The sequence below is a fragment of the Pipistrellus hanaki genome, assembly GCF_964339955.1.
Source record: "Pipistrellus hanaki genome assembly, chromosome: 14".
Taxonomy (NCBI): Eukaryota; Metazoa; Chordata; class Mammalia; order Chiroptera; family Vespertilionidae; genus Pipistrellus; species Pipistrellus hanaki.
In genome coordinates this window covers 18,492,427-18,507,398 of record NC_140516.1, presented here as the reverse complement: position 1 = coordinate 18,507,398, position 14,972 = coordinate 18,492,427, and the positions used below count along the sequence as shown (strand labels likewise).

The window sequence follows — 14,972 nt, the reverse complement described above, 5'->3', positions numbered from 1 at the left end:
CTGATGTTGATACTTTTTATATACTAGTTACTCCTAAGAATGTGCTGCTTTCATAAGATTTGGGTTGTTGTATTTTATTATTAGCTCTACAAGAAGTAGTTGTAATTTTAGAGAACAATGGTTCACATCTGCATAAGCTGCAAATCTTAATGAGACATGGAATAGAGCTTGAAAAAGTGTAATAACTTCAATTTCTCCTGAACAATACTGTAAATATAAAACCTAAATATGGGTTTAGATGGGCTCTAGAGTACAAATTCTGTTAATTCTATATTAATCTTCAAATGTCACTTATCAGGCATAGCTCTGAAATGTTGATGAGGTATCTGGATTTCTCAATATTCATAATGGTGTTACCCAATGATGGAAGTTTAAATTCTAGCCCTAGATTTTAGAATAAAATCCCCTCACACTTGACTGAAGTACCAAAAAATGTTTCTAAAAAGTGATAGTTGTAAGTTATCTCAAGTTTAGACTAGGTTAAGGTTCCAAGTGACATGAGAATTCAGTACAAAGGTATTAACTATGGAGTATAGTTCTCACAGGTATATTTTCATTTTAAGCCAAATAGTTAAAACATTTTTTAAATAACTGTATAACCCTTAAAAATGTAAGAGACAAATCCATGTTGTAGTCTTAATTAAAATGATAATCCTACAGTTGGATTTTGTATCAGATAGCTGTTTGGAGTTTCAGGGCCATTGTGTTAAATATTATATGTAGCAAGGAAAAGGTGCTTTTTATTTTTAATTCCTTTGATCAATATGGCTTTTTTCCAGATTGGCTAATGGATCAAAATGAAACCTGTCAATGTGAATTCAGTTATTGAACTTGTTACTTGTTTTTGCTAGAATGTAATAAATATCAATGTGGGAGATAATAGTATGGCGTCTGTCCTAGAATGCTTTGTGTCAATTACTGACCATATATTAAAATATGTCTCACTGAAGATAAGACGAAGTGACTCCTAAGGAGTGATTTCTGCTTTAGAGAAGGTAGCTGTGATAGCCTGTCAACTAAGCAACGTTTCATCTTAATGCCTGTACCTACTCTTTTAACTATCCCTTTTAGTCCCTTTAGAGATCACATGTTTTTATTTCCCATGAGTAAAACTAAATAGTGTTATCAACGAAAATTGCTCTTCTAAAGCAGGATAAGTTTTCAAATCTTTTATTTGTTTTATAAAATTCACATTTTATTTTAAAACATTACAGGGTAGAAGGATTATAATCACAATTCCTTGGCACCATGATAGCATTATTATGGTAGTACTGGCTAGATGAGGGAATGGTATGTGAAGTTTGCAAATCTTCCTGGAAAAACAAGTGTAGGTTCACAAGTAACATAAATTTCAAAATTGGTATGTGTTTAGTTTTTTAAAAGCTAAAACTAAGTGGAGCAAATTGTGTCAAAAGCTTGCCTACAAAAATCCCAACTCAGTGGTGATGCATTAAAAATCATAGTTAGCCAGCCTTGGAATTTAAGCAAAAAATCACTTTTTTTAAATTTGCTCTAAGGACATTAATTAAACACTTGGTATCATAAAAATGTTCATCCAGCAATACAAAACAGTTTCAATAATATAATTTATCTCTTCAACATTTCTATCAGAGCATTCAAGAAAGACCACCTAAAAATCTGTCGTTCTGCCAGAAGACCTCAAATTGAATTACGAAGAAAATCTGTTAAGTAAAATACTAGTTTCATATTTTGGCAATTTAAAAAAATAATTTTTAAACTTAATGAAAGTATGTACTCTGGGGGAAAGATCCTGCAAAATAAGTAACCCCATCCTAGGGGGTAGGGTGTAGCCATGATTAAATTCACTAAATATAATGCCCCTAAGAGTAAGATTATTCTAATATCACATTGTTTGAAAGGTTCACAGGGGTAAAGTGCATGGCTAAAATCTGACCCAAAAAGGGGGGGGAAGGGCAGGGTCCCTAGTAGTGATGCCATTCAAGTGATTATATACAAGGGGTAGCTTGCTTTTTACAAATTCTTGTATATGCTATAAGCAATACAGTGAGATTAGTGTTTATTCAATCTCATGCTTGAAATGGTTCAAGTATGTATTTCGTGGCAGGGCTGAGACCACATCTTCATCTGCTAACCAACCCTGGTTTAGAGGTGCTCAGTATGTGGTACATTTTTTTATTATATATGCAGCAGCAAACCACTGCAATATTAATGCTTTAAAAATTACTGGAAAGATCTGCAAGTAGCAACTTAAGGTAAAGAATGATTTAAATTTACTTTCAAAATAAGGAAAAGGTTGAGGCAAAACCTTTAACCCGCTGTATCTGAAAGATAGCAACCACAACACTAGTTTTAGGAGCAAGACCATATAGCATAAAATACTGGCCTTTTCTAATGCAACATGAGCAAAGGGCCAAATAAATATAGTTGACACCTTACGAAGCTAACTGAAAATCTGTTGAATTGGAATGTTAAAAAATTCTACACATTTCCCATCTTTCTCTGAGAACCGTGAAGCTTTAAAGTGCATTAAAAAAATTATAGGCACCATCAGATATCAACTTGGCGATCTGGAGAAGAAAATCTGAAGCCCTATTTTTAAGAAGGCCTTTATAAAATAAGGCAACTGTGTTAGCTATGCTGTCTGGCCTTATCAATGTTGTTAAAGAGTTACATGATTATTACATGAACTAGGAATTAGGTTATTTTAAAGCATGCCCTGTTGAAATTCTTTTTTAAAAATGGAAAGTAAATAACAAATTCTACAACTTTTTAATTCCCAATAATTGAAGATGTGAAAAATAAAGCTGGTACCGATACTGTCTGAAAGCTGCTTAAGAAGGGCTGTCTGAATATGCTGTGCATGTGTTCATACATAACATTTATCATTAGTACTTCCATACAATGATTTCGCTTTAGAACCTCATGGCAAGTTAGATGAGCATCTCTGAATCAGCAGCGCATGGCAGGAATCACAAACCCGTACTGGCTTTGGTGAAGAAGGCAAAGGCAGCTCGTTGTCAGAGCAAGCATTACAGAAAATTTCCCCACAGTTTCTACAGTGGTGCTGTTTATGGGAATGGAGAGAGAAAAGATGAATAAAATTAACAGCCATATTTGCCCTGAAACTTTTGGACTCACTTTCTACTTCACTTACCTTTCTCTTAGAGAGTGAGAACTCCTTTTCACAGAGCTTACAATGTGTTGCTTCTTTGTCTTTCAACCAAACCAGTCCCTAGTAGGAGGAAAATTAACATAATACTCAAATTGGCAACACTAAGTTATATGTGGAAACGTTTTTAACCGAGAACACTTTATAGGAATGTATACAGGTGGAGAATCAACAATTAGTCTCATCTGGCCTGTGTGGCTTCCTGATTGAGCATTGACATATGAACTAGGAGGTCACAGGTTTCATTCCCATCAGGGAATGGCCTGTGATGTGGGCTCCATCCCCATTAAGAGTGGCAGCTGATCAATGATTTTCATTGATGGTTCTATCCCTCTCTCAAAAGTTAAATTTTTTTAGATGAGTCCTTTCTCTTTGAGATATACTGAAATAGTTATAAATTAAATGTGTGGCATTGTTTCAAAATGACCAGATGAGGGACAGGATGTGGGTTGTGTGTGTATATATATGTAAGATTGGTCACATGTAGGTAAATACTGAAACTGGATAATGGTTTGTTTTTTCTTTTTTAAAATACATTTTGATTTTTTACAGAGAGGAAGAGAGAGTGATAGAGTTAGGAACATTGATGAGAGAGAATCGTTGATCAGCTGCCTCCTGCACACCCACTACTGGGGATGTGCCCACAATCCGGGAGCCCTTAGGGGTGGGAGGCAACCCAGAGTCCAGGGGAAGGTGACACCCCCATCACAGCTCTGCTGCTGCCACTGCCAGCAGTGCAAGCCTTGGGCGGCTGGGGGCTGCGGGGACTGGGATGGATGGATGGAGATTATATATGTGGAAAACACTTTCTGCTCACCTGCAATGCTTTGTTGGCTTCTTTTATATCTTCTATTTTAAGTTTTGATCTAAAAAGATTACAAATAAGTCCAAATTTCAGTACACATATTTAAATATAGGACATTTAGCAATTCACTAGAAAGGTACTGCTTTTACACATAATATAAAATTGTGTATCATACATGATTCTAATAATCTTTGGCTAGTGGGATTACATATTACATTTTCCTGTATTTTCTGTCTGAAAGCAAAAATGTATTCTTTAAATTAAAAAATTGCTTTTTAAAAGAATACTGACATTTTCATGTGATTATGAAATTAGTATTAATAATTAGCAATCATTTTTGGCTTATGGTATGCCAGACACTATGCTATAGACTTTGCATTCATAATCTCATCTGATTTTTTTTTTTTAATATATTTTATTGATTTTGTAAAGAGAAGAAGGGAGAGAGAGAGTTAGAAACATCGATGAGAGAGAGTCATCGATCAGCTGCCTCTTGCACACTCCCTACCGGGGATATGCCCGCAACCAAGGTACATGCCCTTGACCGGAATCGAACCCGGGACCCTTCAGTCCCCAAGCCGACGCTCTATCCATTGAGCCAAACGGGTCTCGGCTGATTTTTTTAAAAAATATTTTAAAGATGAAGAAGGTGAGTTCTGATGAGGTTTAGTCACTGGTAACAAGTCACAGAAGTGGTAACAGGGGAAGCCAGGAGTCAAACCCTGGTCTCTGTGACCACAAAGTCCACATGCTGCCATTATACACATTATTTGACTAACAGGTGCAAAAGAGAAATTATGGAAGATAGAATAGTAATACTTTAATTGAAGGTATTGGGTGACACTGGTTAATAAGATCATATAGGTTTCAAGTGTACATTTCTATGACACATGATTGTATATTGCATTGTATGCCCACCACCCCAAGTCAAATCATCTTCCATCACCATTTAAAATTTTTTTTAACTTTTTATATTGCTAGTTAAAATACCTTTATTCACAAACATGGACTCTAAAAACCTTGCCCCTCTCTAATACAAACTGCCAAATATCCTAAAGAAAAAGGCTATTGGCCCAGCTTGGCTCAATGGTAGAGAATATACCTAGGAACCAGGAGGTCACGATTCAATTCCCAGTAAGGGCACATGCCCGGTTTGTAGGTTCAATCCCCATGTGGGGCACACAGGAGACATCCGATCAATGATTGTCATCATTGTTTCTCTCCCTCTCCCTTCTCTGAACTCAATTAAAAAAAAGTTTTAAATTACTGAGCCAACCTTGGGCCCTTATCATCATCAAATTTTTAAAGCAAAATTCATCATCCTTTGTATTAGGGAGGAATTTATTTTTACTTAATTCAACCTGATAACATGTAATCATAGGAATAGAGGATGAAAAAGAGTATTTCAGCAGATAAACTGATACAGTCTGGGAAAACACAGGGCAATTGGTCCTCCCACCAGTCCTGATTAAATTCTCGTCACTGCCGAAGAGGACTAATGTTGACAAAGGTAAAATGTGTTTTGACTCAAAATTGGCCCTACCCATATTTTAGGGACTATCGGTTTCATAAGCAGAAAAGGAAAACTAATAAAGCTGCTGATAAAAATTCAAACATTAGCAAGGAAAAAACTACATATATCCTAAATAAAGTAAAAAGACAAATGACAAAAGGGGGGGGGGGGTAGATGTATGCTGTGTACAATTAATTTACAAAGGTCCCATAAGAAAAAGATAAGCAATCCAACCAAAATATGTGCAAAGAATATAAACTACAATACAAATGAAACGCAAACAGAAGTTCAACCCTGCCATAGTTTAAAGAAGTATAAATAGTATTTTCAATTATCAAACTGCAAAAAATAAACATTCTCTCCTACTTTCTGGGGAAGGATTTAACACTGGAAGCGATGGGTAACTTGACACCATCAGAAAATTTGAAAGCATTCTTTTTGGCCCAGGATTCATCTCTATAAACTTTTTAGATATACTCATTAATAAAGTATATCATGATATATCAACATATACATACAACATATCTTTGGGTGATAGTGTTTTTCTATTAGGAAGGGAGAGATGAAAACATCAATGTTGAGAATCATTGATCAGCTGCTTCCTACATGATCCCCATGGGGGGGAATCAAGCCTGCAACACAGACATGTGCCCTGACCAGGAATTGAATTGTGACCTAGTTCATAGGTTAACGCTCAACCACTGAGCCATGCTGGCCAGGCAGGGTTTGGCTCAGTGGATAGCGCATCGGCCTGCGGACTGTAAGGTCCCAGGTTCGATTAGGGTCAAGGGCATGTATCTTGGTTGCAGGCACATCCCCATTGGGGGGGAGTGCAGGAGGCAGCTAATCGATGTTTCTCATCGATGTTTCTAACTCTCTATTCCTCTCTATAAAATATCAATAAAATATATATATTTTTTAAAGTTTTAAAAAAATAATAAAAATCAGAAACAGTTTTTTTAAAAACAGGAACAGTTTCAATGATAGCACACTCATGGCCCTGGCCAGGAGACTCGGTTGGTTAGAGTGCTGTCCCAATATACCAACACTGGGTTGGATCCCCAGTCAGGGCACAAGAATCAATCGATAGATGCATAAATAAGTGGAACAAATCAGTATTTTTCTCAACCTAGCTGGGTTGGCTCACTGGATAGAGAATTAGTCTGAAGACTGAAGGGTCCCAGGTTCAATTCCTATCAATCAAGGATTCATGCCTGGGTTGAGGAGCCAATCAATGATTCTCATTGATATCTCTCCCTCTCCTTCTCACCCTCTAAAATCAATAAAGTATATATTTTAAATCAATGTTTTTCTCTCTTTTCCTCTCTAAATCAATAAATATAGCCAAGACTAGTTTGGCTCAATGGATAGAGCGTCGGCTTGGGGACTGAAAGGTCCCGGGTTCGATTCTGGTCAAGGGCATGTACCTTGGTTGCGGGCATATCCCCAGTAGGGGGTGTGCAAGAGGCAACTGATGACTCTCTCTCATCGATGTTTCTAGCTCTCTATCTCTCTCCCTTCCTCTCTGTACAAAATCAATAAAATGTATTTTTTAAAAATCAATAAATATAAACAAATAAAAATGATAGCACATTCATCCTAAGGAATATCGTTATGTATTGAGATGGAAAAACTTCTAAAACATTAAGTAAAAAAATGCACAAACTTCAGAAAAACATGCATATAGCCCAGTTACACAGGGGTTAAGAATTCAGTTTACAATGAAAACATGTAGTAGTCAAAATAATCCTTGAAAATTCCTTAGTCAATCAATTTCTTCTTTTTTTTAATATATTTTATTGATTTTTACAGAGAGGAAGGGAGACAGACAGAGAGCTAGAAACGTCGATGAGAGAGACATCGACCAGCTGCCTCTTGCACACCACCTATTGGGGATGTGCCCGCAACCAACGTACATGCCCCTGACCGGAATCGAACCCGGGACCTTTCAGTCCGCAGACGAACGCTCTACCACTGAGCCAAACCGGTGTCGGCAGTCAATCAATTTCTGTATAGACTAAGTATCTGACCTTGAGCAGTAATTTTCATGAAAACTAAAATTTGAGAAACAATGAACTAAAGAAAAAAACAAGTCTGAATTCAGCTATCTGAACAGTCAAAAGATCATGCTTTTAATAATTTCTTGTGTTGAAAGAGATGGGTGAAAAGTAAGACACATTCCTTATTTAACTATTCTAATCTGTTGTAATATTAAACCTTTATGATCTTACTAAATGTAAACATTTTTTGTTGTGGGGCTTCTTCATTGTTGAGTCCCTAGCATTTAGAATAGTGCCTGACACATAGCAGAAGACCAACAAGTATCAAATGAATGAATGGAAGAAAGGTAATAAGCACTTAGCACTGGGTCTGACTCAAAGTGCTAAGTAAATGGATGCGAGTCACAATGCAGCTGTTTCTTTGAATTTGAAGAAATAAAAACTGTTAGAAAGCTAATGTTCCCTTTTGTGGTTTTAATGAACTACTCTTTCCCCTGCTCTTGGAAACTGGTTTCAAAACTTCTTAATGGAATCCCATCTTAAGAAAAATGCAGACCTCAGGAAACACGGAGAAATATGTGAAACCATTTCTCTTGTCTTTGTAGGAACCCAATAACATTTCAAACCAACCAAACCGTATGAAGCCATGCCCTCACTCCAGACAAGATAAAACCCTTCACTTTCCACAATGTTGGCTCCTTCTCAAAACACCCTGCAAAAGCTGTCTCCAGACATTTTTAAAACCTGGCTTCTGTTGTTCTGAGAAAAATATAACTCCTGAATACTCTGATTTAAAGAAATTAAAGTCTTAGCTTCCATCTCCTAGAAAATGTTCAGAGCCAAGATCTAATATGGAAACTTAATAAAAACTCTACCCTATAGTCTTATTTATTAATCTTCAAAGTTTATGTTTGGTTTTGTTTTTAATAGTTCTTTTTAAAAAATATATATATTTTATTGATTTTTTACAGACGCAATACTCCCCACTGGGTATGTGCCCACACGCCAAGGTACATGCCCTTGACTGGAATTGAACCTGGGACGCTTGAGTCCACAAGCTGACGCTCTATCCACTGAGCCAAACCTGTTAGGGCTGTTTTTTATAGTTATCTTTCTTTTCTATATTTAAACTTTTCTGCCTATTTGGTTTGGCACAATTAATAAAAACCAATGACTACTTAGTTGAAGGAAAAAAGAAATTACTCGCTAAGTTTGTTGCCAAGTTCTTGAAGAGCTTGCTCCTTTTCATGATATATTTTTTTCAGCTGCTGATTTTCATCCTGGAGGTTAAGGAACTCCTTCAAAACAGCAAAAACAAACAAACAAAAACCAGAAAATGCAATTTAAAAGAAACAAGAAAACTCCACATTATATACATTCCATTAATTAGGAACACAAATCCTTTAGCTTTTTATAAAAAACAGTATTGACTGACAGATCTCAGAGGGGAGGGGGGTAAAGGAAAAGATTAACCAAAGAATTTATATGCATACTAGGAGCCTGGTGCACAGGACTCGTGCACTCCTCAGGGGATGTCCCCCTGCCGGCTCTGGCTCGATCCCCGGCTGGTGGACATCCCCCTCGCAGTCCGGAGTCCTCGCGCCTTACCTCCCGCCTACAGTGGAGGCAGGAGAGGCCACCTCCACTGAGCTCGCCAGCCATGAGCCCGGCTTCTGGCTGAGCAACACTCCCTCTATGGCAGTGCACTCACCACCAGGGAGCAGCTCCTGCATCGAGTATCTGCCCTCCGGTGGTCAGTACACATCATAGCGACCAGCTGTTCCACCGTTTGGTCATTTGCATATTACACTTTTATTATATAGGATATGCCTAGGCCATGGGTACAGACAGTAGTGCAATTGAAGGTGTGGGGTGGAGAAGGTGGAGGAAGGCAAAAGGGGGAAATAGGGGACATCTGTAATACTGTCAACAATAAAAATTTAAAAATAAAAAAACAAAATTATATGTCCAAAGCTTTCTAATAATTGCTCTATCAATGACCAACTATTTTCTACTCATTTAATCTCTCTCTCTCTCTAATAATTTTATTGATTTCAGAGAGAAAGGGAAAGGAATAGAAATATCAATGAAGAGAGAGACTCATCAGTTGGCTGCCTCCTACACGCCCCCTACTGGGGTTTGAGCCCATAACGGATGCTCTATCCACAGAGCCAAACCAACTAGGGCTCCTTCCTGTAAGATGACTAGTATAATGTTTCCTTAGTATAAATGTAAATTATGATTTGGTTCTCTATAAATAACTTTCATCAAAATATAATTTTTTTGCCGGAACCGGTTTGGCTCAGTGAATAAAGCGTCAGCCTGTGGACTGGGGGGTCCCGGGTTCCATTCCAGTCAAGGGCATGTGCTTGGTTGGGGGCACGTCCCCAGTGGGGGGTGTGCAGGAGGCAGCTGATCAATGATTCTCTCTCATCGATGTTTCTAACTCTCTGTCCTTCTCTCTTCCTCTCTGTGAAAAATCAATAAAATATATTTAAAAAAATATATATATATATATAATTTTTTAAATTTTACCACTATTTACTTTTTTAAGACTAATGATTTGTTGGGTCTCATTTCTAAGATGAGATAAGGAATCTTTTTCCTTTTGAAGATCTTCCTGCAAAGTCTGCCTCCATTCCTTCTCAATCTTCAAATCAGTTTCCAGTTGTGCCCTTGAATGACAAACAAACAGAAGCTCAGTACTGCTATTCACATGACAGTTGTATGTATTCTTTAACTAGAGCATCTTTTTGGTTGATTATTTTGCCTTTATAATTCATTTTAAGGTCACACTATCCTATTACAACTAGTTACAGTAACAGTGTAGTATGAGAAATATGGGGTTTTATTTACATATCTGTGCCATGTGAAAAGTTTACAACATCTCACTAACAAGACATAGCAATCCTAAATGTGTGGACACTAAACAACAAAACTTTGGAATACAACAAACAAAAACTGATAGACCAGAAAGTAGAAATATCTAAGTCCAAGTTACTCGAAATTATAGAAAATTTAACCAATCCTCTTTCAATAATTGATCCGCTAGACAAAAAATCAGTAAGAACAGAGAACTTAACATTTCAACCAACAGATCTTAAGGCAGCTTAGCAAGTTATATATCAGACGTGATATGGGGTCTTGTTTAATGATCTATTACACATAATACATAACTCTACTTTCTACTGTTGTTTTTTAAAATATATTTTATTGATATTTTACAGAGAGGAAGAGGGATAGAGAGTTAGAAACATCGATGAGAGAGAAACATCAATCAGCTGCCTCCTGCACACCCCCTACTGGGGATGTGCCCGCAACTAAGGTACATGCCCTTGATCGGAATTGAACCTGAGACCCTTCAGTCTGCAGACCAACGCTCTGTCCACTGAGCCAAACTGGTTAGGGTTGTTGTTTTTTAATAACAAAAGTAATATATATTTACTGTGAAGAAATATTAATGTTTATAAAGTAAAATTAAAATAACCCTGTCAATCCCAGAATCTGTATTCTTTATAAACTCTTTTCTATGTATATGTAAGTATACACATATGCAGTTTTAATTTTATAAAAAATAGGATCATACTTAGCCTAGCATACAGTCTGCAACTTTTTTTTTCAACTCAATGACATATACTGACATCCTTCTTACGTAGCTATATACAGAACTATCATATGAAGTACTCATAAAAATGTTCTCAGAAAACATCATGTTCTTTGATAACATGTTCCTTGGAGTTATAAAGGCCTATTATACTTAGAATCTAGAAACACAATGGCCATCAGATTAATATTAAACAAAAATAAAATTCTCCTTGAGCAAAAAGACTGCAATACAGTTGAAAGCGCTCTATAAGCAATAAAGGTAGTAAAAAACAAGTTTTAATCATAAGTATGTTATCTGATTTTTTTTATTTGTAAGAACTCTACAATCCAACTGACATCATTAAATAAAAGAAAATATATTTTACCACAGGTACAAAAGAAAGAGGGGTGTGTAGCCGAAACCGGTTTGGCTCAGTGGATAGAGCGTCGGCCTGTGGACTGAAAGGTCCCGGGTTCGATTCTGGTCAAGGGCATGTACATTGGTTGCAGGCACATCCCCAGTTGGGGGTGAGCAAGAGGCAGCTGGTCGATGTTTCTCTCTCATCGACGTTTCTTAACTCTCTATCCCTCTCAATTCCTCTCTGTGTAAAATCAATAAAAAATATATTAAGAAAGGGGGTGCGTGGAAATTACATTAATACAAATATTTTTTTCCAAGAGCGAAATACTCACAGCTGTTTCTCCTTTTCAGAGATTTGTTTCTGCAGACTGTCGGATTTACTCTGACATTCTTGTAGATATTTCTTATCTTCCTCTTCAGCTTCCAGTTGCGCCTTCTCTGCTTGCTGCAATCTGGTGTAATTCAAATCAACTTTGGGTAAAACTGAGGCTAGAACTAGGGTGTAAAAGGGTGAAGAAGACAAATAAAAGAAAAATGGGGAAATAGAAACATTTCTAAATGAAAACAAAGTTTGGGGGAAAACTCACAAACTCAAACGTGAAAGAGCCACACAATGTCTAAAAATTGTTTTGTGATTTTTTTCAATATAACATATAATATGCCCAGAATACTATCTTCAAATTTGTTTTATTTCTTGTTTATAATTAACAGTGCAAAGCAATACAGCCTTTACCACTTTTGTAGAGCATAATGGATCAACTGTCAAAGTATAATAGGTGTGTTACTGTCTTTTTACAAAACCATGAAAAGCACAGTACTTATGTCTATACTAGATGAAGAAACCGCATTGTCATATATTATGTTAGGATGTATATACCAGGAATCGAGTGTGCTAACAAGGCCAAGAGCAAAGACCTGCAATTACTTCAAATAATAGTTTAGTTCTCCCCATAGGATCATTACACACTTACTAATTTATGCCAAAGCTGTATGTATATGTGTGTTTGTGTTTTAAGATTTAAAAGAATTTGGACTAGTTGGCAACATTTTATAGAGATTATTTTTTGTTCCTCATCCTTGCATTTTAAAAATTGGCTAAAACTGTGATTTCCATTTTTTCTGTTTTTATTTGTAAGGCATTGCTTCTCCCTGTGCTTAGCTCCACTCCCTGCCTCCTACGGCCACCTAGGATTTCTTATATGAAAAAAACTTCAATATATTTATAAGAAAACATCTCCCAAGTATTCAAGAGACATTAATTCCTTTTAGAGAATCCTAAGAGAAATTTCTATTCAACTAACCAAAAATATTGCCTCTTCTTTTCTTCCTTAAAACCATACCAATGGGGCAACCCTCACATATTTCAGAAGTATGAATGTTACTTCTAAGGAAAAGAGAGTAACATTCAAGTTATCTCTAAATTTAAAATATTAAGGTGGGGGGGGGAGTAGGGGACACAAGTGTTTTCATGTTACAGAAACTAAAAGTCAGTCAGTGTGAGGTAGGCCATGAAGCTGTGCCGTCACAGAAGAGTGCTAAAGGGAACTAAAAACTTGAGGGCTCAAGCACAAGATGATGGCCAATCTGGGTTACAAATTATTTTAAACATATTTTAAAATTAGTAAAAGAGCCATCAGGCAAGAAAGGGACCAATAGTGGGGGTGGGGGAAAGGAGGTGGTGAATCTGTGCCAACACATTGTGAAACTAATGACTAACTTATTTTTAAACTAAATTTTTATATTTTCCATCAAAAAGTAGCAAAAAAGATAAAGCTGCATTTAAAAATCCTGACCTCCAAAGGTCAATACTCAAAATCAGCCCTGTGCACAGGGTCTAAGGGATGAGTTTTGGAAATCCAAGTGCATCCACTCTGCTTTATGGCAGTGTATTAACACAGCAGCTGATCAAGAAGTGTACAGGGTCCCTAACACCCTTTTAGAAGACTTAATAGCATAAATTCTTTTCTATTTAATATATTGTAAAATTGTTGATTCTCTTTTAGTCTATTTAAATACAGTGGTTGGTTTTTAGAAAGATATATCTTTGACCAGCTTGTACTGATCCTGAGTGTCACTGCTGGCACATTTCACCAATGACATTGCAATTGTCCTAGTTTGAGTTAACAAATCATTGTCACTTCATAATGGAATGGACAGAAATCAAAGACAGAAAAAGGTAATAAAGATGTCCAAAATGTAAAAATGGGGATAAAGAAAACAAAAAAGAAAAAAGAAGAAAGAGGATGTCAATAAAAGAATATTCATGTCAATAGAGCATTAATAGTTATGTTTTTCATAAGTAGATTTAAAGAAAGCAATGATAAGACATATGTTGACACCAACATGACAGGTCAATGGAAATACATTACATTTTCCAACAATAAAAGTGAAAAATGCCAATATAAAACAATTAAATTTAAACAAAATTATCTCTTGGGTTGAGTTAAGGAGCCTACCTCAAAGAAAACACAATTCAACTGTCAACTCAGAAAGCTTGATTTCAGGCAGAGAGATGGTGAATGACAAAGGGTATGATAACCAGTATGCATGGAAACCAATCAGGAACAACTCCACCATGAATTTTGTTCACTTTACATTTTTTCGAGGTTTCTGGTTGTGTGTTTGTTTTATGTAACGTAATAGATTGTACCACATGAAATTGCTGGTATTAAGCCTTTAAAATATATACATATAAAATGGCAAGTTCAAATGAAATCAGCTTCCTATAAAGCAACTTGATTCCATGCAACCAAAACAAAAAAGGCAAAATTCTGCTGGGCTAAAAGAAAAACATGTCCTAACCTACATTTCTTTTTTTTTTTCTTTTTTTTTCTTTTTTTTTTGTGGCAGATGTCAGAGTTGAATAAAGAAAAGGGGGAGAAAGAAAGGAAAAAAGAAACTAAGACTAGAAATGCTGTACCTTTGTTCCAGCTGCCTCATGGCTACAGTAATTTTATTGGTTTTTTCTTCTAGTCGGGCAATTATTTCATTTTTTTCTTGCAAACTATCTTCGGAACCCTATTTAGAAAAACATAAAAGCTACAGTGGCTTTGATTTTTAACCCTGAATATTTGTAAGTTTTGTATACTCTTCTGCAATGGGACTGTTACTTTGAAATGAACAGAGTTAATTTATAGATTAAAATACTCCTATGACATTAAGCAGTAGTACTACCAGTCTTCATTTAAAATATAGTAAAGGAAAAGGAACAGCCTTCAATGTTTTTGGAAGAAAACAGAATAAGCTCTTGTTACACTATTTTTCAAATTAAATTGTAAAGAGATTTTGGCAACTAGTCTACTTAACAAAAATGTCACTTTGTAAGAAAATTCACAATCATTAGAGTAAACCATTTCAATCAAATCTTAAGAAGTTCACAAAGCTCGGCCTGTATGGTTCAGTGGCTGAGTGTTGACCTATGAACCAGGAGGTCAGTTGTTTTGATTTTTGGTCAGGGCACATGACAGGGTTATGGGCTCAATCTCCAGTGTGATTCTGTCTTCACTGATGTTTTTTCTCTCTTTCTCTTTCTCTCTCTGTCTCCCCCTCCCCCCCCC

At 36.3% G+C, this 14,972-nt stretch overlaps 1 protein-coding gene and 1 long non-coding RNA gene across 5 annotated transcripts in view; both read right to left on the bottom strand.

The window, feature by feature from the left end:
- Nucleotides 1-1,154: 1,154 nt before the first annotated feature.
- RUFY2 (RUN and FYVE domain containing 2) overlaps nt 1,155-14,972 on the bottom strand; it is a 35,623-nt gene continuing 21,805 nt past the window's right edge. For 3 of the 4 annotated variants that reach the window (XM_084904267.1, XM_084904268.1, XM_084904266.1), the window contains 7 exons: nt 14,336-14,433; nt 11,748-11,867; nt 10,015-10,144; nt 8,673-8,767; nt 3,969-4,017; nt 3,137-3,214; nt 1,155-3,046 (listed from right to left, as the gene is read on the bottom strand). In XM_084904267.1, coding sequence (XP_084760393.1) covers nt 2,903-3,046; nt 3,137-3,214; nt 3,969-4,017; nt 8,673-8,767; nt 10,015-10,144; nt 11,748-11,867; nt 14,336-14,433 — 714 coding nt within the window. In that variant the 3' untranslated portion in view covers nt 1,155-2,902. Of the gene's footprint in view, nt 3,047-3,136; nt 3,215-3,968; nt 4,018-8,672; nt 8,768-10,014; nt 10,145-11,747; nt 11,868-11,921; nt 13,553-14,335; nt 14,434-14,972 lie in introns of those variants that run through there. The other variant, XM_084904269.1, reaches the window with a different exon arrangement.
- On the bottom strand, nt 4,352-8,662 carry LOC311632597. Its single transcript, XR_014796812.1, has 2 exons — nt 7,280-8,662; nt 4,352-7,245 (listed from the first exon to the last, which is right to left on the bottom strand). It is a non-coding gene; the product is annotated as an uncharacterized lncRNA (long non-coding RNA).